At 53.3% G+C, this 27,541-nt stretch overlaps 1 protein-coding gene across 4 annotated transcripts; it reads right to left on the bottom strand.

Annotated features, from left to right (window-relative positions):
* Positions 1-145: 145 nt before the first annotated feature.
* Positions 146-22,267, bottom strand: ING5 (inhibitor of growth family member 5). 4 transcript variants are annotated; one of them, XM_042950860.1, is made up of 9 exons: positions 21,222-21,588; positions 19,838-19,889; positions 19,591-19,662; positions 16,450-16,616; positions 15,709-15,820; positions 15,448-15,541; positions 3,778-3,913; positions 3,592-3,653; positions 146-1,913 (listed from the first exon to the last, which is right to left on the bottom strand). In XM_042950860.1, exons 3-9 carry the CDS (start codon positions 19,616-19,618, stop codon positions 1,871-1,873), a joined length of 642 nt encoding a protein of 213 aa, XP_042806794.1. In that variant the 5' UTR covers positions 19,619-19,662; positions 19,838-19,889; positions 21,222-21,588; the 3' UTR covers positions 146-1,870. The 4 variants fall into 4 exon arrangements, with proteins under 4 accessions (XP_042806794.1, XP_042806791.1, XP_042806792.1 ...); XM_042950857.1 differs by lacking the exons at positions 19,838-19,889; positions 21,222-21,588 and adding an exon at positions 21,941-22,267; XM_042950858.1 differs by lacking the exon at positions 19,838-19,889.
* Positions 22,268-27,541: the final 5,274 nt, after the last annotated feature.

Raw genomic sequence — 27,541 nt, 5'->3', positions numbered from 1 at the left:
GCCTATGTCCACGGTCACCCGTCTTTCCACGATGGCAGCGGCCGCGAGTGTTCTGAGAGGCAGTGCAAATATTAAACTAGCTTCCAAAGAATCACCACAAACTCACTGTACTTACCTACCCTCTCCACAAAAACTGGTAAAAGAGTGAAGCAGACAATTTTCCACAATTTATTCCCCACAATCTCTAAACACCTGTGTTAACAAAAAGCTAAGTTCCTAAATACAGACGAGCCTCGGTTTTGGCTGCAGTGGAGACTGAGGGGCTCGTGAGGGCCGGCGCCCAACCCGAAGCCGCCACCCCTTCTTTCGGAGAAGCAGGAAGGCATCGGTTCTGGGAAAGCCTGTCAGGCCCGGCAACCCCCTACCCTCCCCACGCAGCCCGGGACGCACATGCCGAGCCGACCCCACCTGCAGTCGCCTGGAAGCAAGTCCCGCCACTCGGCCTGCTCCAGGAAGGACACAGGACGGCGTGTCTGCTGTGGGCTGACCCTCCGAGAACCACGGACGCAGGTCCCGGCTGGACACTCACTGCCCTCTGACGTCAAAGCGAACAGTCAGCGCTCATCTAGGGACGACGAGCTGAGCTGGCGCGAGGCGGCCCGTGCACGACACGGCTCCCCGAGATTCTCTACGCGGCATCTCCCGGCCTTGCTGACATACTAGAAACAGGAGGACACGTGCAGTGAACAAGCCATCGGAGGAAGCGGGGCACTGTTCCAGAAGGCCTCCTGATAAAGAGGAGACTCCTGTTCACCTAGGAACTTCCCATCTCGACTCTGCCTCCTGCGTTTCTTCTCATGCCTCCAGGACAGAGACCGGCTCTCCCTTCGGGGCTCCTCGGAGCCCTCTAAGTGGGTGCTGTGGGGTCTCGGGGTCCACAGATGCTCCCAGAAGTCATGCCGCACACCACCACAGACGGACCTCAACCAGAGGTACGCGACTTCCCCCAACTGTTACCAGAACGACGGTTCAAAACTGGTTTGGTGAGCGCAGACTGAAGGGAAAACGCGCTCCGGTTTCCCAGCCTCCTTCCAGAACCGCCGCGGCGCAGACTCACGGGTGGCCTCACGTAACCGTGGTCCCCTCGGACGTGAGCTGCTTACCAGTGTGCAACACGGCAGGTTTAAAATCAGCCCGGCCTCGCCAGACCGGACTCGCCTCACGTGCACGCAGACTGCCGTCTTCGCAGTCCAGCTTCACAGTAAAACATCAGGGATTCCCAGAGCGACGGCACACCAGCCGTCGGTCAGGCGTCTCACGGGCGGTCACGGCAACGACAGCCCGCCTGCTGATGACGGGCCGTTCACTCCGGCAGGTAAAGCCCTCACGGAGGGAACTGGGAGTCCAGACGAACAGGGCAGCGCACAGTGCGGCGGGGCCCTCCCGCTCCAGGGACAGCCCCACCGTCCCAGGCAGGTCACCGAGACACGGAGGACGCCTTCCAGCAACGCCTCGCCAGCTTCCGGGCGCACGCCTTGTGGGGACAGATGTGCCGCGGTGGCACCGGGACGGTCGGACCACACAGGCTCACGCCCGGGCTGCAGAGCGACGGCGGTGCAGCGGGTGGGAAGGTCCCCACCGCACCGGCCCGCGGAAGGCTCGGCCGCTCGGTGCACCTGCCGTGCCCGGGGCCGGGCCCCGTACGAGAAGTCTCGAGAATGAAGTCACTGTGGCAAGTCCCTGTGAGATCGCTCCTCGTGCAAACAGGGCTCAGGTGGATTCTTGCTTGTCTCAGGAAATACCCAGACTTACAACTGGCCACTGAGTTGTTAAGTATCATTCAAAACAAGGTAGTTTTAAAATGAAGAGAAAATATTGCAACACGAAGGAAGGAATACATTAACTCGCTCTTCCAGCCCAGGTAGCAGCCTCACTTCCTCCTCCTCCTCTCCTGAACGCACCGGGGACAGAACCTGAGGAGAGAGGCACGGTGATCGGCCCTGTGCGTGAGGAGGCCCACCCCGCCCCCCGGGTCTCCAGGGACGGTGGCCGTGTCACCGAAACCGCACCGGCAGAGAGCACACGGCTCTCCCACCGGACACCCCGGCAAGGGGAGACCCCCAGCAAGTCGCTGTGGCCAGCGTGTGTTTCCAAGGTGACAGAAACGAGTCAACGAGCAAGACTGTCTATACGAACGAATACGCCTCTTGACCCAGTTTCTTGGCCCTCCCTGTGAGACAACGTGGCCACCGGGGACCAAAGTGGAGGCGACACCCACGGTCACATCGGCAGACCCAGCGCGGCGGAGGATGAACCAGCATGCTCCAGCAGGTGGGGCAGGCCGAGAGGGCCCTGGAACCCGCATGGTTGGCGAGTGCTCCCCGGGGACCCTGGGCAGGCAGGCTCAGCGCCTCAGACACCGGGGGCCGCTCCTGGTCATGCCTGGACCACGGCAGCTGTCAGTGACACCAGGGGACCTCCCAGCTGCTCCCGATGCACATGACTGTGCCCCCACCCCCCCCGCCGCCCCATTCCCCAGGGTCCGGTCTGTGCCAGTGAGCGAGCACTGAGCGCGCCCCCGGCCCTGCCCCCGAGGAAGCAAGGCTCCAGCGGCAAATGCACTCACGCAGGCTCGTGCCGCAAGAACATGTCAGAACAAATCTCACTTAATAGGGAAGAAGCCTGAACACTTTGTGATTCTGGAGAGACCCCAGAGAAACCCTGAGTTAGACAACAGGGGGGAGCCCCACCCTGCCTCCCCGCCTCTGCCCACGGGGCACAGACCCCCTGCCGCTCGACCCTCCCAAGAGGCAAAACCGTCTTCCAATGCCCACTGACTCTTCCACCCGGAAGTTCCACCAACAACTCAAACCCACATCGGAACCCGAATCACGTGTCCCTGCCCCCCGCCCCAGCAGGAGGCCCGCAGCCCCCCACCCGGGTGCCCATGCCCCAGCTGCAGAGCACGGTCAAGGGCTGCGCGTCACTGCTCAGACTTCCTGAGGCGACCCGGGGCCGGGACGCACCTGGGGCCAGGCACCTGAGCACCCCCTCAGCCACTGCCCACTGAGCCCTGGGGACAGCACAGCCTGTCCTTCAGGGGTCTGTCGCCACCCCCCATCCACATACACGCGAACACGGAGGACAATCTCCGAGCCTACATTTTAGAACTGAGACCCACTTCACCCACGGGTAAATAAAACCTGCTTTTTCCTTAAATTAACTCTCGGGAACGACACCGAAGCCACCAGCGGGCACACGGACCAGGGACAGAAGCTGCCCCAGCACCCTGCACCCCTCCCCAGGTGAACACAAGCCCCATGGCAGGTCACCGGCCTCACCCAGGTTCGGATTTAATGCTTGTGCTCTTTGTCTTTCCCCAAATCTCCCCGGGAAAGAACTCATTTCACAGTTTCTACCTCAATCAAAAGCTTCCGAAAAGCTGTTCCTTAGAAGCTTAACAAAAATAGGGGAGCACCATGCAAACATCCTGAGAGACCGGACCCAGGCGAGGGGCGCAGATGTCCCCCTACCAGCTCAGCCCCAGGAAGCAGGACCCACGGACTGCCCGTGGCCACAGCCTGGGCCTGGTGGGGGCAGCACTCACGACGCCCCACAGGCAGGGAGAGGTCGAGCAGAGCCCATACTGACCATTTTCCTTTGGGTTTCGTGGTCAGATCCACGCAGGCGAAGTGAAACCACTCGATAGGACACTGCAAGGCAGAGGGGAGAGCTGCAGTTAGGACTCCATGTGCCCCCCCCCCCCCCGCACCCCCCGCACCCCCGGCCCTGGGTGCAGGGCCCTGCCCGAGGCCCGTGCACGGCGCCCACACTCACGTCCGGGTTGTCACAGCCTATCATCTCCCCGTAGGACACCTGGTGGCACAGGCAGTAGGTGGGCTCATTTGGGTCCACGGGCATGTCCAGCACGTCAGAGGGGTGCACGGACAAGATGGTGTCGGTGAACTCAGACCTGCGGAGAAACCACAGCAGTGAGCAGCAGGTGTGGGGGGAGAACGACCGGCCCCTTCGTACCAGACAAGACGGGGCACAAAGGCACCCCAGAGGGCATGAGGGGACGCACTTACTACCCACTCTGGGGTCGTGAATCCATCCCTGTCTCCTGCCTCCAACCTGTTCCCTGGGCTCCCCGCCCACCCCGCCCCAAGTCCCCCCATCCCCAGCCTCTCAGGGGCCCTCTCCCCTGGGGGCAGGCAAACACCCCTACTCACCAGCCACCAGCTGACGACACCTGAGAATCCTGGACCCCAACCCAACCCAGCACACCTGGTGCCAGACCTCCACCCCACTCATGCTCACAGCACCTTCACCCCAAAACCTACAAACCACCAGCTGCCCTTCCCATCCCTGGAGCAGTAGGTCTAGGGAGCCCCTCCAGCCCCCTCCTGCCCACCCCCCAGCGGGGCCGCTTCTGACCATGTGCCGCTGTCAACTGCCCACACCCCTGAAGCGGGCCTGTCGCCCCCCCACCTTCCGCAGCCCCCCTTGGTCACTAACCAGCGGCCCGGCCAGAGTCCGGCCGGCCCGTGCTCCCCTCTGTGTCGGCTGGGGCCTATTCCCCCCCACTCCCCACAACTCCCCCCACCGCCGGCCAGGGTCCGGCCGGCCCGTGCCCCGCTCCGTGTCGGCTGGGGCCTATCCCCCCCACTCCCCACAGCGCCCCCGGCCAGGGTCCGGCCGGCCCGTGCCCCGCTCCGTGTCGGCTGGGGCCTATCCCCCCCACTCCCCACAGCGCCCCCGGCCAGGGTCCGGCCGGCCCGTGCCCCGCTCCGTGTCGGCTGGGGCCTATCCCCCCCACTCCCCACAGCGCCCCCGGCCAGGGTCCGGCCGGCCCGTGCCCCGCTCCGTGTCGGCTGGGGCCTATCCCCCCCACTCCCCACAGCGCCCCCGGCCAGGGTCCGGCCGGCCCGTGCCCCGCTCCGTGTCAGCTGGGGCCTATCCCCCCCACTCCCCACAACTCCCCCCACCCCCGGCCAGGGTCCGGCCGGCCCGTGCTCCCCTCCGTGTCGGCTGGGGCCTATCCCCCCCACTCCCCACAGCGCCCCCGGCCAGGGTCCGGCCGGCCCGTGCCCCGCTCCGTGTCAGCTGGGGCCTATCCCCCCCACTCCCCACAACTCCCCCCACCCCCGGCCAGGGTCCGGCCGGCCCGTGCTCCCCTCCGTGTCGGCTGGGGCCTATCCCCCCCACTCCCCACAGCGCCCCCGGCCAGGGTCCGGCCGGCCCGTGCCCCGCTCCGTGTCGGCTGGGGCCTATCCCCCCCACTCCCCACAACTCCCCCCACCCCCGGCCAGGGTCCGGCCGGCCCGTGCTCCCCTCCGTGTCGGCTGGGGCCTATCCCCCCCACTCCCCACAGCGCCCCCGGCCAGGGTCCGGCCGGCCCGTGCCCCGCTCCGTGTCGGCTGGGGCCTATCCCCCCCACTCCCCACAACTCCCCCCACCCCCGGCCAGGGTCCGGCCGGCCCGTGCCCCGCTCCGTGTCGGCGGCCCACAGCTCTGCAGCCAAGCACATGTGAGAGCCGGAGCAAGCGTTCACCTGCCTTAGAGCAGGGAGGGCTGGGGGTTCAGGCTTCTACATGTTTCGGCAGCCTTCAAACAAACCTACCAGCTATGGGGCAGCGTAGACGGTGTGCTCCTACTAGCACAGAAAGGCAATCTTCCCTATCTCACCCTGCAGAATCGAGAACACCTATGTGACTCGGGTGTATACCCGCTACAGAAACACCTCGAGTTCACACCAGGAACTTGGTGACAGGGATGCCGCGAAGCCGCGGCAGACCACAACGCTTCCACACACCGACAAAGAGTCCGGTTCCCGAAGGCAACCACCGACCCCTTTGTCCCATACTGCCCGTCTAAGGACACTCTGTGCCTCTGCCATCAGACACCCAGGGCCAGCTGTGCACGCCACACTGCCCCCCTGCAGATAGCACTGTCCTCCCTACCGGCCCCCCCACGGCGCTGTCCTCCCTACCGCCCCCCCATAGCGCTGTCCTCCCTACCACCGCCCCCCCACAGCGCTGTCCTCCCTACCACCCCCCCATAGCGCTGTCCTCCCTACCGGCCTCCCCCACAGCGCTGTCCTCCCTACCACCGCCCCCCACGGCGCTGTCCTCCCTACCACCCCCCCCACGGCACTGTCCTCCCTACCGGCCCCCCATAGTGCTGTCCTCCCTACCGGCCCCCCCACGGCGCTGTCCTCCCTACCACCCCCCCCACGGCACTGTCCTCCCTACCGGCCCCCCATAGTGCTGTCCTCCCTACCGGCCCCCCCACGGTGCTGTCCTCCCTACCACCCCCCCCACGGCACTGTCCTCCCTACCACCCCCCCCACGGCACTGTCCTCCCTACCGCCCCCCCCATGGCGCTGTCCTCCCTACCGGCCCCCCCCACAGCGCTGTCCTCCCTACCGGCCCCCCCCACGGCACTGTCCTCCCTACCGTCCCCCCATAGTGCTGTCCTCCCTACCCCCCTCCACGGCACTGTCCTCCCTACCGTCCCCCCATAGTGCTGTCCTCCCTACCAGCCCCCCCACAGCGCTGTCCTCCCTACCACCCCCCCCCCCACGGCACTGTCCTCCCTACCCCCCCCACGGCGCTGTCCTCCCTACCAGCCCCCCCACCCCCCCCAGCGACAGTGTCCTCTGTGCCAGTGCCGCCTCTGCCCTGAGTGCTGCTCGCTGGAGGCAGTGCTGCCCATGAGGGCCCCAAGGCCTGTCTAAGCCTCTTCCCTTTGTAAGTGACCTGCTCTCTGTCTCTGGGAACAGGCAGGACTTTCTCTGTTTATCTGAAATCCGTGCGCATCACAAAAATGTGTCCCGTCCACATGCTTTCAAAACGTTTCATTCAGGCAACTCTCCAGACTAGGACGTGGTTTCCTCTGTTTTCCGCCAAACCTCGATTTCTCAAGCTGGCCTCTGACACCGTGTCTCACCCCCTGCTGGATCGGTGGGGTTTCCTCCCCGAGACTCACCTGGAGGACCGGTGCCAACCTGCGGTGGGGTCACCCCCAAACGCCCCAGGGCACGCGCCTTCCATGTGCCGACCGCACTTCGGCTGCCCTGTGCGCTCTGCTTGCGAAGCTGGACTGAGCTCTCACACCGCGAGCTGACATCTGACCTGAGCACCTGTCCCCCAGGTTCAAGGGCGCCACCCAACCGACGAGGAGGCCTGGGATCGCCCCTGGGCACCTCCTCTCCGGTCTCACCTGAGGGGGCTCTGGGGTGGGCGGGTGGAGCGCTGCCAGGAGGTCTTTCCTACCTGCCAGGCAGGCTGGAGACCCCGTATCGGCCGTGCTGGCCACAACACGTGTCCTCCGAGCCCATTTCCCGGGACATCGCAGGCATCCCTCACCAGGCACTGCCAGGGATCCCCCCTCCCGTGCCTAAACCGCCAACTGCCCGATGTGCTTTCCAAGCACGAATCAGAGCCAGACTTCAGGGCAGCCCCGGTGCCCCTCACACACCCTTCACGTCAGCGGCCCCCGTGGCCCGTCCTGACCACCGTACAGTGCTGCTCGGGGGCCCGAGAAGGGATTCGCACGGACAGGCCAGGCCCAGCCGGACCCGCCCAGGTGCTCTGCACACGTCGCCACCCGACGTGCCCCGCTCCTCCTCTGCAGCCAGCCCAGCACAAAGGGCCAGCTACCCGCCTCCTCGGTGCCATCAGACGGCGGTCAGCAACGCACACGCCGTCACGGCTCTGCCGAGGGAAAAGCCACGTGCCCAGCCATCTCAAGTGTGTCCGCATAGGTGGCGGCGAGACTCGTGCGTCACCGTGAGGTCTGCGGCACAGGCAGGTGTACCCCCGCCAGGGAAGCTCTAACCGCGCCTGAGAGCTGGGGCCTCGTTCCCTGTGAGGGACCCTTGGGGAGGCGACCAACGAGAGCGCCTGCTGTCTCCAGAAAAGGCCACCACGCCTTTCGGTTCTGAGCAGCGTGGAGCAGGAAGACTTGGAGCCCTGCCGCCACGAGTCAAAAAACCAAACCCAACAAGTTGCTAAAACCACATTTTCCAGACACCGGAAAGCTGTGGAGTGACAAGGCCCAGACGCCCTAAGGCCAAGGGAAGGGCAGTGGCCAAGTGGGCAGGCCATCTGTGTCCCGGGCTTAGCCGAGGGCTGCCCGCCCTCTGGGGGCCACACAGAGCCGGCAGGGCCACCGACACGTGAGAGCTCTATACGTGGGGCAGCCGTGACCCCACAGTCATTCGCTGAACCTGGGGGCGGCACAGAGGCGGCAGAGCGGCAGAAAGGCTGAGCGCTGAGCCATATTCTCGGGGGAGGGGCCCGCCTCTGTACAGCGGCCCGTCCTCCACACCTCCGCCAACCCCAGGAGCAACACAGGCAAGAGACAAGAAAGGAAAGCCAGGGCGCGGACTAGCCACACAGGCGCCTTTCAGGAGGGGGAAATAAACCCTGGGTCCCCCACTGAGAACTGGGGGGGGGGGGGGGTCTTCCATCGTGAGACCTTTGACATCAGAGGGGACAGGGGACAGGGCCCAGGTAGAGTGGCCGCCGGCCTCCAGCCCGCTCCATTTGCCTGGACTGAGAGCAAAATGAACTTCTTCTGGGGAATGGCAGAAATCTCACCCTCCGGGTTCCTCTTATACCTAAAGTCAGACAGACAACAAAAAAACTACAGGACGGGAAAAAGAGCAGGAAAACGTGAGTGAAAATCACGAAAAAGCTAACAGAAGCAGAGCCACAAATGACCCGATGTGCAAATGAGCAGACATGGGCTTGAAGCCGCTGTTACAAAGAAAATCTGAATAACGTGACTGCAAACAGGGAGACTCTCCAAAGAGGAACTAAAATCTGTACAAAAAGGAATCAAAGGGTTCGAGAATGGAGAACGCCACGTACGAGACGTCCTGCTGCTGGTCTCGTCCACCCGGAACTGACTCGGCCTGACTGCTCATATGTCAGCCAGTCGAAGGAGACTCACCAAGGGCCGGGCCCTTTCGATCCCGTCTGCGGGCCGTGTTTGCGGCCAGGCCTCAGGTGCCCCACCAGACCTCCAGAACGCTGGCACAAGCGGGAGCACACGCGAAAGCGCCCCCGGTCACAGATGGAACAAATCCACCGAGCACGGGAGGAAACCCCCCATGATGATGCCGAGAGAGGATGTACTGACATCCGTCAGCGAGATCTAGACTCCAGGAAACGCCGGGAGTCACACAGTCTGGGCTCCGCAGAAGGAAAGCTGTGAAGAAAGGAAAGGGATGGAGAAAAACTGACGCGTGAGAGAGACTACAGGTCTCGTCTAAAGGAGAAAAGAAAAAACCTTCCGTTTCTGACCAGGATATAACAACAAGCACCAAACGTGCCCCCCACCGTGAACAGGGAGAAAACCGGACGAAACACGCGACAGCTCTTCAGACGCTGACCGCAGGCAGCACAGGACGGCGGCCCGAGAGAAGGTAACCGAGGCGAGCCCTGCAATCGTGTCGGCTTCCTGCTGGAGGCACTTCCCACACTCCAGTCCACCGAGACGAAAACCAAACGCAGCGTGGAGGTCTAGAACTGAGGGAAAAACCAAAGTTCCAGGAGGGCAAGGCTGCTGGCATTTGGTGGCAGGTTGCTAGAAAGGAGGAAGGAAGAGAATGTGCTCCCGAAATCTGCAGAGGGACCCCTTTCAGTTTTTAGCAAAAAACTAAGCTGTGCACAGGTGAGAGTCCCTGAGTACTGGCAGAGGGTACAGGGCGGCTGTGAGCTGAGCTCGCCAGAGCTCACACACAGGCTCGTCACACTCGCTCCACGTGGCCAGCAAGGAGAGGCCTCGATAAACACAAACAGCATTCAGAAGAGAACCCAGAAGGGCTATACCTTAGCAGTACGGCTTAACCAACCCTACAGTAAGGCTACCCTAACCTAGGCATTGGTGGTCTGTTTCTGTAAATAAAGTTTTATTGAAACACAGCCACATATTTTCTGTGGATGCTTTTGATATAAAACAGCAGGTCTGAGTGGTCACAGCAAAGACAACACGGCCTATAAGCCTAAAATATTTACCATCTAGCCCTTTAAGAAGAGAGGGTTTTTGGAGCACCTGAGTGGCTCAGTCGGTCAAGCGTCCGACTTGGGTTCAGGTCATGATCTCACGGTTCATGGGTTCAAGCCCCGCATCAGGCTCTGTGCTGACAGCTCGGAGCCTGGAGCCTGTTTCAGATTCTGTGTCTCCCTCTCTCTCTGCCCCTCCCCTGCTCGCACTCCGTGTCTCTCAAATAAAATAAATAAATAAACATTAAGAAAAACGGATTTTTTTTTTTTTTACAAAGGTTAAACATGTGCCTGCAAAGGATCAAGTTGATCCACAGGTAATTAAACTATTGACCAAAAAATTGGAAAATAAATTCAATACCTGTTGAACGAAGACAACAAAATCTGAACACTCAACAACACACATTCACATTGTCCATCATCCCATAAAAAAATCACTAGATGTGTGAAGAAGTAGGAAAATGTGACTTCAACCAGGAGAAAAATGAGTCAGAAACAGACTGTACGCATTACGCATGGACAGCTTTTTGAACCTCACTCATGCCTTAATAAATTGGGGGTTTTTTAGCATGCTTTGCTTTTCTTTTTTCATTTTAGAGAGAAAGAGCACGAGAAGAGAAGGGCAGAGAAGGAGAGAGAGAGAACCTCGAGCAAGCTCTACTCTCAGCACGGAGCCCAACATGGGGCTCTATCCCACAACCCCGAGAGCGTGACCTGAGCTGAAATCAAGAGTCAGACACACAACCAACTGAGCACCCAGGTGTCCCAATAAATAGGTTTTTAAAAAAAGAAAGAAAAAATCCCTGGAAATGACAGAATCAGAAAAGAAGATCTTTCAGAAAGCTATCATAAATGCGTATGCTCAAAGAGAAAGGAAAACATAAATGTAATAAGGGAACCGTTGAATAGTACTTAAATAAATATGGTGTAAATAGAACTTTACAAAAAAATCTCTTAAATGAAAGATTCACTAAAAGAAGATTAAGTTAGACACTAAGGAAGAAGAAAAGACTTGAAGACAAAGTAATAGAAACTATCCAAACAGAAGCATAGGAAGAAAAACGTTGAGAAAAAAAAACCACCACCACCGACAACAATAAACGAGCTGAGCCTCAGTGAACTGCAGGAAAATATCATGCTAGCATACGTGTAATTGAAGGTCCATAAAAAGCCAAATGGGAAGCAGAACTGTCTGAAGAATGTCTGAAAATTTTCCCAATTTCATACAAACTACAAACCAATAGTTCCAAGAAGTTCTCAATGAGGTCTAAGCCAAATACATACAAAAGATCCACACCGGGACAGATCATAATTAAGTTGTTAAAAATCAAATTGCCAAATGGAAATCTTAGAAGCAGCAAAAACAAATAAAGCCACATACATTCAGAAGATCAAAGAAAACCCTTTCTCATCAGAATCCGTGCAAGATAGAGGATACCAGGGAAGGAAATATCTTTAGTGCTGGGAAAAGTCAACTAAAATTCTGAGTCCAACAGAAATATCCTTAAAAAAAAGAGAGATAAAATAGACATTTCCAGACAAGAAAATTTTGGGAAAACACCTCAGCATCAGCAGACCCACAGTGTAGAACAACGTTAAAGGCAGTTCTTTAGCAGGAGAGAGATGACAGCAGAGGGAAATCCTCACGTCCGTAAAGAAATAAAGGCAGCGGAAACGGTACGTACATGGAGTGACAATAAAACCCTTCCTCGTGGTTTATAGTCTATTTAACGTAATCAGTGGTTTAGACCTAAAATAATAACAATATGTTGTGAGGCAAATTATCACGTGTAGAAGCAGAACTTTTGACGATGGCACAGAAGGCACGAGGAAAAAAAAACTCGGGTGGGTTCTTACATTACACACAGAACAGGGTGATATCATTAGAAGTTCATTGTGGTAAGTCAACGAACAGGGAAGACACACTAGAACAGTCCTTAAAACAGAATACCAAAACACGTACTCAAAAAAATACATACGGAGCGCCTGGGTGGCTCAGTCGGTTGAGCGTCCGATCGGCTCAGGTCATGATCTCACAGTTCACTAGTTCAGGCCCCGCAGGCGGCTCTGTGCCGATAGCTCAGAGCCTGGAGCCTGCTTTGGATTCTGCATCTCCCTCTCCCTCTCTTCCTCCTCCACTCGCACTCTGTCTCTCTCTCTCAAAAATAGATAAAGATTTTAAAATAAAATTTTCTAATGCATAATTAATCTAAAAGAAGACACTAAACTAAGAGACGGCACAAGCGGACAACTACCAGCAGAAGGTAAGTTCAAATCCAATCATATTGGTAATGATGTTAAATCTGAGTACTCTAAACATTGCAGTGAAAAGGGAGAGACCGTCAGACTAGATAAAAAAAAAAAAAGCGAGACTCAACTTTGCTGCCTTCAGGAAACCCACTCTAGGGGCGCCTGGGTGGCTCAGTCGGTGGAGTGTCCACCTCTTCATTTCTGCTCAGGTCACGATCTCATAGTTCATGCAATCAAGCCCTGTATTGTACTCTGTGCTGATGGTGCAAAACCTGCTTGGGATTCTCCCCCCCCCCCCCCCCCCCCCCCCCCCCCCGTCTCTCTCTCTCTCTCTCTCAGTTCCTCCCCTGTTCGTGCTCTCTCTCAAAAGAAATAAATAAACTTAAAAAAATAAACCCACTCTAAATACAAAAGCATAGGGGCGCCTGGGTGGCTCAGCCGGTTAAGCGTCCGACTTCAGCTCGGGTGGTGATCTCACGGTTTGTGAGTTCGAGCCCCGCATCGGGCTCTGTGCTGACAGCTCAGAGCCTGGAGTCTGCTTCAGATTCTGTGTCTCCCTCTCTCTGCTCCTCCTCCACTCACACTCTATTTCAAAAATAAATAAAAAGTTAAAAAAAGTTAAAAAGAATAAAATAAAAAATAAATACAAAAGCATAAATGTGTTGAAAGTAAAAGAATGAAAAAGGAAAAAGATACACCATGCGAAAACTCATCCTAAGACAAATGGAATAACTTATCATAATATCAGACCACGTAGACTTCAAAACAAAGAATATCACAAGGGAAAAAGGAGGAAATTTCATAACAATGAAGAGTCAGTTATTTTTAGAAAAAACTAAATGCGTACGTACCAACAAATAACAGACTTTCAAAATATGTGAAGCAAAGCTGACAGAAGAAACAGACAAATCCACAGCTCGAGTCAGAGACTGTAAGATGTTTGTCTCCGTAATTCCTCAAGTGAGTAAACAGACTGTCAGGAAGGACACAGAAGACCAACGGAACTGCCAACCAAGTTATCCGACTAACAGCTACAGAACATGCCGCCACCAACAGAAAACACGATATTCTTCTCAAGGGCATATGGAATGTACAGCAAGACCGGACCATAAACCCTAACACAAGTCTTCATCGACTTCAGAGAATTTCAATTATACAGTGTTCTCTGATGACAGCAGAAATATTAGAAACCGAAATCACAAAGTTACCTGGAAAATCCCAAATTACTTGGAAGCTGAAACATACTTCTACATAAAATATAAGTCAAAGAAAAATCAGAGGAAATTTTAAAATATTTTGAAGGAAATAAAAATAAAACATACCTAAATTTATGGGACATGCTAACAGTAATTAGACTTACAATAGTTTAAAAAAAAACTACAGCTTTATGTGCTCATATTAGAAAAGGAAAATATGAAAATCACTGATCTTAGTTACTTCCAGCTTAAAAAGCCAGAAAAAGAAAAGTAAATCCAAATAGCAGGAAAGAAAAAATAAAAATACAAGCGGAAATCAATGACAAAGAAAACAAACAACAGAGAAAATATAAAAACCGATGAAACCGTGAAGCACCAGGATGGCACAAACATCCACTTCTTGATTTTGGCTCAGGTCATGATCTCACGCTTTGTGAGATCAAGTCCCGCATCAGGCTCTGCACTGACGTCACAGAGCCTGCTTGGGATTCTCTCTCCTCCTCTCTCTCCACCCCTCCCTCGCCTGCACCCTCTCCCAAAATAAATAAATAAAACATTAAAAAAAAAAAAAAGTCAATGAAACCAAAAGCTAATTCTCTGAAAAGATCAAGACAAAATGAGACAAGACATGAATTATCAATATTAGGTCTGAAAGAGGAATCATCAGTACAAAATCCTACAACAGAAAGACAATCATGTAATATGATGACCAACCTGATATCAATAAATCTGACAACTTATATGAAACAACCAATTCCTTGAAAGACACAGATTACCAAAACCGACTCAAGAAGAAATAGAAAGGTTGAAGAGTTCCATAACTTGAAAGTGAAAACAGCACTAAACTGTAAACTTAAAATATTTTATTGTATGTAAACCATTCCTTAATAAAGTTAACTTAAAAGAGAAAAAAATAAAAGGGTGCCTGGGTGGCTCAGGCAGTTAAGTGTCTGACTTTGGCTCAAAATCATGATCTCGCAGTTCATGGGTTCAAGCTCCGCGCTGGGCTCTGTGCTGACAGCTCGGCGCCTGGAGCCTGTTTCGGATTCTGTGTCTCCCTCTCTCTCTGCCCCTCCCCCATTTGCGCTCTCTCTCTCTCTCAAAAATAAACAAACAATAACATAAACAAATAAATAAAAGGGAAAAAAATAAGGTTAAACTATAGCATCCACGAACACACACACAGGGGACAGAACTACAAAGAATGGAAACAAACACCACGTAAGTGTGGGTCGTAGGTCCCCGGGGCAGACGGAGGAGGTTACGGCTTCCACAGAGCCATGAAAGCACTTTTGGCTGAGGTCAATCACTGACCAGGATGTGCCTCAGAGGAACTCGTTAAACTACCTGCTTCTTCTGCATTTATTTACTGCAAGATGGTATTCAGGGTGTTTCTTAAGATAAAAGTTTAAACAGAACCAAAACTTCTCCCGTTTTTTGTCAAGAATGGACTGTCCTGAGATCTCCCCGTAACCGTCAGAACCCTCTCCCCAGAAGCTACTCAGCTCTCTACCGTTTTCTCTGATTCTAAATGTCACTTCTGTGAAGCAATACAAGAGCGAGGGGGGTGGGGGGAGCAGGTGGGAGAAAGCTTTAAATGAAATATGCTGAAATTCAAGGTAAATGACACATCTGTTTAATAAATACAGTCATGCAACTTAATGATGAATATATCCAAAATATATATTTATACATAGAACAACGAACAGCTATATGTTTAGCTGCTGAAGTGTGGCTCAGCCTGAAATGTCGGTAAATGTTATAGTGTCACTCAAGAGGCAGGACACACAGGGGCTCAGAGCGTGGGTTTTGGAGTCACACCGCCCTGTGCGAACCCGGCTCCCCGCACACCAGCTGTAAACCCTCGGCCGGTCACTCTCCCCAGGAGCCCCGTCAGGCTGCCGAGCGCAGTGGAACCGCACCCACAGCGGGCACGCAGGGAGCGCCTCCTCGCTGTTAGCGGCCGCTGGTGTCCCCAGATGCTAAGTAAATACTAGCGCTAAGTAACCTCCGGGGAGAAAGAGACAAGGAAAAGAGCCTCTCACCCTCCTTTATGCTTCTTTTTCTTTGGAGTGTCTTCTTCTGAGGTCCTCCTGCCACGACCTCGGGAGCCTCTTTTTTCTTTCTGACCTCGACCTTCTGAAAGACCATAAACACCCCAATTATCTGCACAGAATTCACTGAAGCAGGACAAGATTTACTCAAACGTGATATTTACCGTAATGTTCCTAATACATTTATCAGACAAAACTCTTCAAAACTCCGTACGTAATGGTAACAAAATGAAGAAAAATTAACAGACTTGCTTTTTAACCCTCGTCCTCCGGAGCTTTCAAAGTCACTGCCCTCCATCTTGTCCTTCAGGTCTGCTTCGAAGCGTGCCAGGTCTGCGTCGAGCCTTCGAATGTGTTTATCCACCTACGGAAAAGGATGCTCGCAAGTCATTTAAAAATGGAAGCGGGACATCTCAGGAATCACAAACACGCTGGAAATCAACCAGGATGTACATTCTTGGATTCAGTTGAGTCTTCAATGAACAGAGCGCTATAGAACAAGGCCCGCCATCCCAGTTTATGTGGGGGTCTTTGTCCCCACATGCTTTGACACCTCAACAGAGTAAGTGCCACTCAGGAAAACCGTGAAGGCAGACAGTAATGAGACACGGGGCTGTGAAACGCAATGGAATGGGGGCGAAGACATAAAAATCTGAAGAACGTACGGATTTCAGAGGACAGGTTCTCACAGAAAATGCCTCTGATGCCTTAGGTATTTAGACCAAGATGGTAGAAAGAAGAGAGAGAGGGCAATGGGGTCAAAGCTCGGGGATGAGACAGTTACCCCGCCCCACAGAGGAAACCTACAGACGCTGCCAAGACTTGACAAGGAGCCGGCGGGCTCGCGACACTCAGCCAATGCCACGTGCCACGGTCCGAAAGAAGGACTTGTCGGGGCACCCAGAGGGTGCCTTCCGGCAGACGGGGCAGCACCCCCGCCCCCCCGCCACCCCCTCTTCCCGCAGAACAGGGCGGGGCCCACCCCCTCCTCACCATCTCATAGGTCTGCATGGCCAGCTGCACCTTATCATCACTGTACTCCTTACACTTGCTGTAGGCGCTCTGGATCTTCTGCAGGTGCTCCACACGCTGGTCTGGAGAAAGCGTCTTCACCGTGGAGATATACTCCGCAGCCAGGATGTCGATCTCTGCCTTCTTATCTGATGGGGAAATGGGGGAGAAGCTAGTCCCCGCAGGGGGTTCCAGAACAAGCCCAGCAGTGCCGGTTCCGGTGACGGTGGCTGACCGAACTCCGAATTACTGCTGGTAGGAGCACAGTGGGCACGGCCTTCTACAGGGAGCCTGGCGCGGGGGCGGGGCACAGACGCCACAGCCAGGGCAGCGTACCCAGGAAGTTACAGCGCACAACCGGGCACAACCGCGGTCCAGGTGAGAACACATACCGGCCCCACCGACTCTCAACGCCCCTGAGTAACAAATTATGTGCTCGTTCAGCCACAACCTGCCTACTGCCCTCAAGTCCACACCCGAAAGATTTAGGATCCATATGGGAAAACACCCATAAATGCAGAAAACAGGAAACAAGGCAAATGTGCGATCTATAGTAAGACGGATCAATAAACTGTGGTCCAATCACATGGAACGCTACCCAGCACCAAATAGCACAGCTGTCACCCATAGCAATGTGGATTAATCCCACAAAAGGTGGCACTGAGCAAGAAAAGCCAGACACAGGGGCACCTGGGTGGCTCAATCGGTTAAGTGTCCAACTTCAGCTCAGGTCATGATCTCACAGCTCGTGGTTCCAGCCCTACATCTGGCTTCTGTGCTGACAGCTCAGAGCCTGGAGCCTGCTCCAGATTCTGTGTCTCCCTCTCTCTGTTCATGCTCTATCTCTCTCAAAAATAAATAAACATTTTTAAAAAATTAAAAAAAAAAGAAAAGCCAGACACAGAGAACAACATACCGTGAGATTCCACTGATAATTAGGGGGGCACTGATACAACTCTGAAATCTCCGGTTTAGCGAGGTGAGAAACCTACTGTTGCAGGAGGAAAGCTCGGGGTGCCAGCCCCTTGGGGGGAGGGGTAGCATGCTCAGCAGGGTTACATGTGCCCCAGGCTCCAGAGGCTCTGTTGCTCCATCTAGGCAGAGGTTCGTAAGTTGGTATTTGTTAGACAATTTCTAAACATATGCTTATTCCTGGATGTAAATGCCATATTTCACAATAAAAAAAAGTCTCTGTATTTGCTAGCAGGGAGACTGTACCTCAGTAAAAAACCACAGCTATCCTGATCTTACAAAACTGTGCCAGGCACAATGAATGAAAAATCACCCATACCCAAGTATGATGCCACAAAACACAAAACCTCAAGGACAAAGAAGCAGCAGAAGCTGCTAAACAGGAAAAAGACCACATATATAAAGGATGAGGAATCCAAACAGCATCACATTTCTCAAGGGCAATGTGGAAGCTGGGAGACAAGGCAGCAGTGCCTTCCACGTTCTGAGGGAAAAGATGGTCAATATGGAATTCTATACCCAGCCAAACTGTTCATCAAATAGGAGACCAGAACAAACACATTTTCAGACATATAACATCATAAGAAATCTACCTTCCCGTGTACCCTTTTCCAGGAAACTACTGGAGGAAAGGCTGCAATAAAACAAGGGAGCAGATCAAGAAAGAGGATATTTACAACAAAGCATTCAGGGTCCTGCATTGAAGATGAGCAGAGGCAGAGCCTGTGCAGCAGGCCTAGAAACAACCAGCCCAGGTATAGCCTGCAGGACAGGAAGCCCCAGGGGAAAAGGCTGCGTTTGGAGAGCAAACTCAGAAATGGCAGATAACCTAGTGTAACAGACACACAGAAAATGTGGAATGTGTATGAAATGTGGAAAACAAAGCAATTATGAACTCCCAGAAAAACAGAAGTTATTCAAAACAGGTCACACAAGCACAGCATGTAACATGGCCCAGCTGCAAACCACCCAGTCAAGAGTCCTGAAGGAAACAGCATCCCTGTTGTACTGCAGGTTCAGATTCTAACTCACTACACCAGGAGGTGGCTGGGTGGGCGGGGGCGGTGCAGGAGCTGGGCAGGTGCAACTGGGAAGCAAACCTTCATATTCCACGGTAACAGAATAAACCCCAAAGCAAAAGGGAGCTAAGTAAGAAATAGCAAAAACATGATGTTTAAAAACAGGGAGTTAAACAACAGAACATCAGAAAGTGCTCTTTTTAAACTATATACACACAGTTTAAAAACAAAAAATAATTTGTTTAATGTTTTATTTTATTTTTGGGAGAGGCAGGAAGGGCAGGGAGAGGGAGACAGAGGATCTGCACTGACAGCAGAGGCCGATGCAGGGCTCAAACACTCGAACCATGAGATGATGACCTGAGCCAAAGTCGGACATTCAACTGACCGAGACACCCAAGTGCCCCAAAAAACATAAACTCTTTTAAAGGAAAAGAAAGATGACAAACATTCTGATTGCAAGAGATAGATGATGGTCATAAAAATGATACATGAAGGGACACCTGGGTGGCTCAGTCAATTAAGCAACTGATTCTTGATTTCGGCTCAAGTAATGATCTCAATTTGTGAGTTCAACCCTTGCATCAGGCTCCATGCTGACAGTGCAGAGCCTGCTTGGGATTCTCTCTCTCCCTGTCTCTCTCTCTCTGCCCTTCCCCCAGTCGCCCACATGCTCTCTCTAAATAAATAAATTAACTTAAAAAAGTATTACGTGAAGGTATGTTAAAACCCAAGAAACTAAGTATAATTTTTTAATGTTTTATTTATATTTGAGAGAGACAAAGCATGAGTGAGGGAGGGGCAGAGAGAGGAAGACACAGAATCCAAAGCAGCTCCAGACTCTGAGTTGTTAGCACAGAGCCTGATGCGGGGCTTGAACTCACAAGCCATGAGATCATGACCTGAGCCAAAGTCAGATGCTTAACCGACTGAGCCCCCTCCAGGCGCCCCTAAGTCTAATTTTAAAGTGTCAGCACACTCAAGACACCACACAGTGCCCAAAGTTTAAGGCTAGGCTGCAGCCCCGCTGTCTTGGGTCCCCTGGGAGACCGGTGCCACCCCAGTATCTTGGAGCCCCCTCTCCCCAATCGTCAGAGCACACCGCCGGCTGTACTGTAAGGCCTGGACCCACCTTCCGTCCTCTGGTCCAGCTCTCTCATGAGCTGGAAGTTCCTCTGCAGCTCACAAGGAAGGTTCTCGATACCTGAAACACAGAGACATGTACTTCTCGGGAGCAGGACAAAATCTGCCTTCCAGACTTTATACCTAAAATCTACAAAAAATAAGCTCACGTCGTTTCCTGTCTGTTAGGATTTGGGGAGGAAAAGGATTAAGGTATCTTTTGGGGAACGGGTACCAAACACTGATAATAGACTCACAGGCTTCAGATGTTGTTGGAAGCTGGAGAAATTAGAGGGACTTATCCTGGAACTGCGAGCAGAGGCGGGGAAGTGGCCCGTGTGACTGTCCACCCCACACCCCCCAGTCACTCCTCCCCTCTCAATACCTCACCACAGTGAGTAAGACCAAAATCCTGGGGTCTCTTTGATCTTCCCCCCCACCCCCGATTTACTGTGAAAACCCATTCACGGGGTAGAACATCAAGCAAGGATGGGTATGGTCTCTCCAGGCTACACAATACATCAGGCGCTGACCACGGGGCTGCTGAGCACCTGAAGGGCTGCTACTACAACTGAGGCACTGAACTCTTCATTCGCTTGTTTAATTACTTCCAAGTTAACAGACCATGCTGAACAGCGTGGGTGGAGGACCCCACCCCACACTGCTTTCCCCTCTGCACTGCAATCCTCCTACTCCAGGACGACCTCCCAGCCTGCCTGCACAGCCTCAACAGGCCCCTAACTGGCTCCCGTGCTCAGTCCTAACCCCCTCCACTGTCTTCAGCTGACAGTGATTGTTGTAGGGCTAAATCCGGTCTTTACAAAGCTGCTGCTTAAAGCTGCCCAGCTCAGCCACAGAATGGCACAAACTCCCTCCACAGCCTCTAGGCTCACCACACCCTCCCATGGACCTCCCCGCTCTGTCCTACCCTGGGCTCTGCAGGACAGTGCCACCTCAGTGCTCTAGCAACCTGCTGGGGTCCTTCATGGACCCTCTTCGGCTGTGAGCTTTTAAAAAAAATCTGTCTGCCCCATGTGAAAGTAAGTTCCAGGAAAAGGAGGACAGAGTCTGCTTCCCTGGCCCACAAGCGAGTAGGCATGTCCATCCTGAGCTTTCACACAGGTGCCCAGAGCATGATGGAACTCACGATCCTCAAACCCTCCAAATGGGGCCCACTGGGATGGTACCAGGACAGAGAAGAGCAAGCCCCAGGAGATGGGTTCAGCAGATGGGTTCATCGTGGTTCTGTAATGAGCGCTGCAAGGAAGAGCCTCCTCCCCTCCAGGGTGCTTCCCGCCTAGGACACCGCCCCCCGCCCGCCATCGCTCACGCTTGGCCTGGGAGGTCCCCACCGTCTCCCCCAGAGCAGCGGTTCACTTCCAACTGCTCCTGATAGAGCTGCAGGTGGGGTTCCCAAGCAGCCAGGTACCAGGGACCGCGTATATTCCCACTGCAATACAGCTCTCCAGCTCCCCTCCACCAGCCCCGCCCACCCCCTCCCGCCAGGCCATCCCCTAGCCAGAGCCAGACCAGCAAGAGTGCATGACCTTGACAAGCTACTTAGCCTCTGCAGCCTGCATTTCCCCATCTGTGAAATGAGGGAAATAATCATCTGCTCAGGAGTTCTTAGGAAGCTCCAACCTGTGCTACATGAGGACAGAACGACGCCTGCAGGAAGCGCCTCACAGACGTCTGCCCGTGGCGCCGATCACTGCCCGGAACACCTGCGAGTCCCCCTCCTCCGTCCCCGGCCACGCAGAAACACAGGCACCCGAGGACACTCTCCAGCCAGTATCGTCTCCCCCAACTCCCAGGTCACTGCACGAGCAGGCACAGAAACACGGCCGGAATCCCGCCCACCCCCCGCCCAGGCCCGGTCCAGCGTCCGAGGGGATACGGGCTCAGGGCTCAACCACCTGCGCCAGTCAATTGGGTGGGAGTAGGGCCGGGGCGGGGAACGGGGCCAAGCCAGCGGAGGGGGGTCGGGAAGGGCGGAGCGGGGCCCTGAGCTAGGCCTCTCCCAAGAGAGACTGAGGGCGGGGAGGGCGGTACGCCGCTGAGGGCAGGGGCGGGGCCGTGACACGCAAGCCACGCCCCACGCCAACCGGCCCCGCCCCTCCGTGACGCACCTGGAATTGGCGCGGCCGTGACGGTGGGACCCTGCGCCGCGCCCCCCGCGCGCATCTCCTTGCGGCCCCGCCCCGCCCCTCGCGCGCCCCCGCCACCCCCGCCGCCTCCGGACTGCCCTCGCCACCCCCACGAGTCCTCGGGGTCCGCACGCAGCGCCTGGTGTCCGTGGGGAACCGTGAGGGGGGTACCCTGTGCGGGCGCCGGGCTCGGGGGCCGCGAGGGACGCTTACTGTCCAGGTAGTGCTCCAAGTACATGGCGGTCGCCATCTTCGTCCGCGGCCGCGCTCTAGGTCTGCGCGGGCGGGCGGTGCCGCGAGGGGCGGAGGCGGGGCCGGCGCGTTCACTATTAATGAGCCTCGAGTGTTGATTGGCCCTCGCGTAGGGGGCGGGGTGCCATCTGGGCACGCCCCCTGGCTTCCGGTCGGCAGGCTGCGCGCGGCGCCGCGCGGGAGCAGGTTTTGGCCTGGCGCCGGGCGGGGCAGGGGACCCGGCCCGGAGGCGGGGTCGGGGGCGCCGCGCACCCTGGACGCCCGCACCTGTCCGCGCGGCCCTGGACCCCCGGGCCCCGTCCCCAGCCTGGCGGCAGCGCTGGCGCATAACAGGTGCGGGTCGGGTGTGACGAGTGTGGTACGGCGAGCGCGCGCGGTGTCGCCAGCGTCCGGCAGGGCGGTGGGCGACGCACGTGCAGGTAGAGCGCGGGCGCGCCACGTCGGCCGCGGTGCTGGGGAGAAGGGGCCCGGGCCCCGGGGGTTCCAGCGTGCCCTCCCGCAAGTTAGCACACCCTGACCAGGGGAGTTTCTTTTTTTTTTTTTTTTTTTTTTTTTTTTTTTTTCAACGTTTTTAATTTATTTTTGGGACAGAGAGAGACAGAGCATGAACGGAGGAGGCGCAGAGAGAGAGGGAGGCACAGAATCGGAAACAGGCTCCAGGCTCCGAGCCATCAGCCCAGAGCCTGACGCGGGGCTCGAACTCACGGACTGTGAGATCGTGACCTGGCTGAAGTCGGACGCTTAACCGACTGCGCCACCCAGGCGCCCCCAGGGGAGTTTCGTTATTCGGGATGCGTGTATAAGCATGTAGCCCCCTCGTGACTCTCCCCTAAACCTGTCAAACACTAACGAATTTCCATTTGTTACGTTCGCTGAAAAAATTCAAGCCGTACAGGAATTTCGAGTTTCCCCACCTCCTAAGGGTACAGATCTCTGTCTTATTCACCTTTGAATCCGAATGTTAGCAGGTTGGGTGCATCCCTTCTGGTCCCCTTTCTGTGCTTGATGAAAAAATGCACATAATTGGACACTACCGACCTTTTTTTTTTTTTTAATGTTTATTTATTTTTGAGACAGAGACAGAGCATGAACGGGGGAGGGTCAGAGAGAGAGGGAGACACAGAATCCGAAACAGGCTCCAGGCTCTGAGCTGTCAGCACAGAGCCCGATGTGGGGCCTGAACCCACCGACCGCAAAATCATGACCTGAGCCGAAGTCGGATGCTTAACTGACTGAGCCACCCAGGCGCCCCACTACCGACCTTTTTTGTTTTAAATGGCCATGGATGGTTTTTTGTTGTTTTTTTTTTTTTTTTTTTTTTTTTAACTAAATAGACTTCGTCTTTTAGAGTAGTTTTAAGTTTACAGAAAAATTGACAAAAGATCCTATATACCTTTTATCCTTAAACACATACACGTGCGTGTACACACAGCCCCGGTATAATTTGCATTACTGTGGTACATTTATTATAACTGATGAGGGGTGCCTGGGTGGTTCAGTCCGTTAAGTGTCAGACTTCAGCTCAGGTCATGATTTCATGGTTCCTGAGTTCCAAGCCCCCAGTCAGGCTCTGTGCTGACAGTGCAGGGCTCACTTCAGATTCTGTGTCTCTCTCTCTCAAAAATAAACTTTAAAAAAAATTAAATAATATTGATACATTACTATTAAAGTCCATAGTTAACATTAGGGTTCACTCTATTGAACATTCCATGGGTTTTGACAAATGTATAATGACGTGTATAATATACAGAATTGTTTCTCTGCCCGAAAAATCCTGTGCTCCACCTTTCCAGCTCTCTCCCCACTCCCCATAACCCCTAGCAAACACTGATCTTACTGCATAGTTTTCCCTTTCCCAAAATGTCATATAGTTGGAATCACACAGTATGTAGCCTTTTCAGATTGGCTTCTTTCACTTAGCAACATGCATTTAAGTTTCTTCCATGCTTTTTTTTTAATGTTTATTTATTTTTGACAGAGACAGAAACAGATCTCGAGTGGGGGCCGGGCAGAGAAAGAGGGAGACACAGAATCGTAAGCAGGCTCCAGGCTCCGAGCTGTCAGCACAGAGCCTGACGTGGGGCTTGAACTCAGGAAACGTGAGATCGTGACCCGAATTCAGATGCTTAACTGACCGAGCCACCCATGTGCCCCACCTCCATACTTTTTTTGTGATTTGACAGCTCATTTCTTATTAACGCTGAGTAATATTTCATTGTCTGGGTGTACCATTTCATTGTCTGGGTAAACCATTTCATTGTCTGGGTAAACCATTTCAGGGTTTACCCATTCACCTACTGAAAGAGATCTTGGTTGCTTCCAAGTTTTGGAAATTATGAATAAAGCTAGTATAGTCATTTTTTTTAATTTACATCCAAGTTAGTTAGCATATGGTGCAACAATGATTTCAGAAGTAGATTCCTTAATGCCCCTTACCCATTTAGCCCATCCCCCCCTCCCACAACCCCTCCAGAAACCCTGTTTGTTCTCCATATTTGAGTCTCTTGTTTTGTCCCCATCCCTGTTCTTGTATTTTTTTTTTGCTTCCCTTCCCTTATGTTCATCATTTTTGTCTCTCAAAGTCCTCATATGAGTGAAGTCCTATGATATTTGTCTTTCTCTAATTTCACTTACCATAATACCCTCTAGTTTCATCCATGTAGTTGCAAATGGCAAGATTTCATTCTAGTAGTGCAATTGCTGGGTCATAGGATAGTTCTATTTTTAATTTTTTGAGGAAACTCCATACTGTTTTCCATAGTGGCTGCACCAGTTTGCATTCCCATAGTATAATCACTTGTATACAGGTTTTTGTGTGGACATGTTTTCAATTCCTTTTGTTAAACACAAAGAAGTGTAAGATTGTCTACGTTTGTAGGAAACTACCAAACTGTCTTCCAAAGTGGTCGTATCATTTTGCATTTCCATCAGCAATGAATGAGAGTTCCCGTTGCCCCGTACCCTCACTGGCACCTGGTGTCATAAGTGTTCCAGATTTGGGCCATTCTAACAGGTGTGTAGAGAGAGTTCTTTGTTTTTTGCAATTCCCTAATGACATGATTTTGAGCACTTTTTCACACATATATTTGCCATCTGTAGATCTTCCTTTGTGAAGTGTCTGTTCATAAATTCTGCCCATTTTTTAAATTAGGCTGTTGGTTTTCTTCTTGGTGAATCATACTATCCATTTTTCTACTATTTACATCTCTAACTTAATACTCTTGGCAAACATCTGGCCGTGTTTTACTCAATTCTACTTCATTTTGTTGAGTAGATATATTTTCATTGGTGTACCACATTTTAACAATAGATGTTTAATATTTTGATTGTTTTCAATTTTTCGTTACCATAAATGATGCCCTGTTGAACATTTATTCATATGGCTGTATGTATCTGTGTGTTCCAGCTATTTATTCCTGCATAATAAACTACCTGAAAACAGTGGCTTAAAGGAACCATTTGATCATCACTTAGAATTTTTATGAGTCACACATTGCAGCAGGGCTCAAGCAGGAGATTCTTTTTTCTATGGGATACTGTAGAGATCACTGGGGTGGCTGGAAGGTGGCATTCAACCGGCATTATGGACCGGGGCACTTACGTAGGACCTCTCCAGCATAGCTGTCCCACGTGGTAGTACTTCGCACATGGCCATGCAGGGCTTCCCGAGATCTCCAGGCCTCCGTAGAAGCTGCAATACTTGTGAATGCCCCTTGGAAGTCCCAAGACACCTCACTGCATTTTATTGGTCAAGCAAATTGTTGGGGCCAACTCCGATTTGAGGGGAGGGGAGTTAAACACACCTCTCAATGGGAGGAGTAGCAATGGTTGTGGACAGCTCTAATTTACACACTGTCCTATTAGCCCTTTAGGATAAATTCTTAGAAATGGAATTGCTGGCTCAAAAACTATTGCATGTTCTAAGTGTTGATACTTCTAAATGAATTGCCCAAGGGAAAATAATACCAACTGACACTCCACTAAGTATGTTTCTACACTTTTTGGCCATGATCTCGTGTTTCATGAGTTCGAGCCTGGCGTCAGGGTCTGTGCGAACAGCTCACAGCCTGGAGCCTGCTTCAGCTTCTGTGTCTCCCTCTCTCTCTGCCCCTCCCCTGCTCATGCTCTGTCTCTCTCTTAAGAATTAAAAAAAAAAAAAAAGAGTAACTTCTTCCAGATAACCATTTGTCTTCTTTCGTTCACGTGACAAAGCTGATGAATTCTCTTACAGAGACCCTGTTTTAGAAACTATCAGAGATGACTCCCTTACTGTCTACTGTTACTGCAACGTACTTAAGAGCAGGTTTCTCAATCTCAGCACTGTTGACACCTTGGGCCAGAAAACTCTTTGCTGTGGAGGTGGGGGTGGGGAGGGGGGCTGTGCTGTGCCCTGTAGGATGCTTAACAGCATCCCTGGCTTCTACTCACTAGATAGCACTTTCCCAAGTTGTGACCATCAAAATGTCCCCTAATCGAGGGGCGCCTGGGTGGCGCAGTCGGTTAAGCGTCCGACTTCAGCCAGGTCACGATCTCGCGGTCCGTGAGTTCGAGCCCCGCGTCAGGCTCTGGGCTGATGGCTCGGAGCCTGGAGCCTGCTTCCGATTCTGTGTCTCCCTCTCTCTCTGACCCTCCCCCGTTCATGCTCTGTCTCTCTCTGTCCCAAAAATAAATAAAAAAAAAAACGTTGAAAAAAAAAATGTCCCCTAATCGAGAAACAGCTGGGGGGCATTTTGGGGAAGAGTAAGCTACTCTGACATAAAGAAACCCAACCAAGATCCAGTGGCTTGGAAAAGACAGAATTTTATTTCTTCTGTAACAGTCCCAATGTAGAGTCCAGGATGTGGCAACCATGCTCCCTGGGGTCACTCAGGGGCCCAGATTCCTCCAAGCATGGTGTGTCCCCCAGGGAGCTTCGTCATCAGCAGCAAAGGCAAGGCTGGGTTGCAACAAGAGGGAGCAGTGGGCAAAGGGAGAGTACTGTTTGCTGTCTCAAGGAGCACACACCGTATCTACTCACATTTATTTATTTTTTAAATGTTTATTTGGGGGGGAGGCAGAGAGAGAGGGACCAAGGATCTGAAGCAGGCTCTTGTTGACAACACTCACGAACCGTGAGCTCACGACCTGGGCCAAAATCAGACGCTTAACCAACTGAGCCACCCAGGTGCCCCCCCTACTCACGTTTAATTGGCAGTTACTTGGCCACACCTAACTGCAAGTGGGGCTGGGAAAAAGAGTCTGGTAAGGCACTGATGTGCCCAGCAGTCTTCTGGAAGTAGGTGAGTGCTATGGACTGAATATCCCCCCAAACTCATAGGATGAATCCTAGCCCACAGTGTGACTGTATTTGGAAAAGTAATTAAGAGGAGGAAGAGACGCCAGAGATCTCTCTCCACACCGTGGTAGAAAGACTGGTGCCATCTGAGCCTCCCGGTCTGTGGTGTTTCGATATGGTAGCCAAGCTAACACAGTGAGAGGATCTTTGCTCCACAGCACCAGTGTCTGACACAATCCTGTGAGGTGGAAGGTACAACACACCTGAGAGGCAACAGTAAAAGGGTT

The sequence above is a fragment of the Panthera leo genome, chromosome C1, assembly GCF_018350215.1.
Source record: "Panthera leo isolate Ple1 chromosome C1, P.leo_Ple1_pat1.1, whole genome shotgun sequence".
NCBI lineage: Eukaryota > Metazoa > Chordata > Mammalia > Carnivora > Felidae > Panthera > Panthera leo.
Note: the sequence above shows the minus strand (reverse complement) of the source record. Positions and strands in the feature narration are given on the sequence as shown.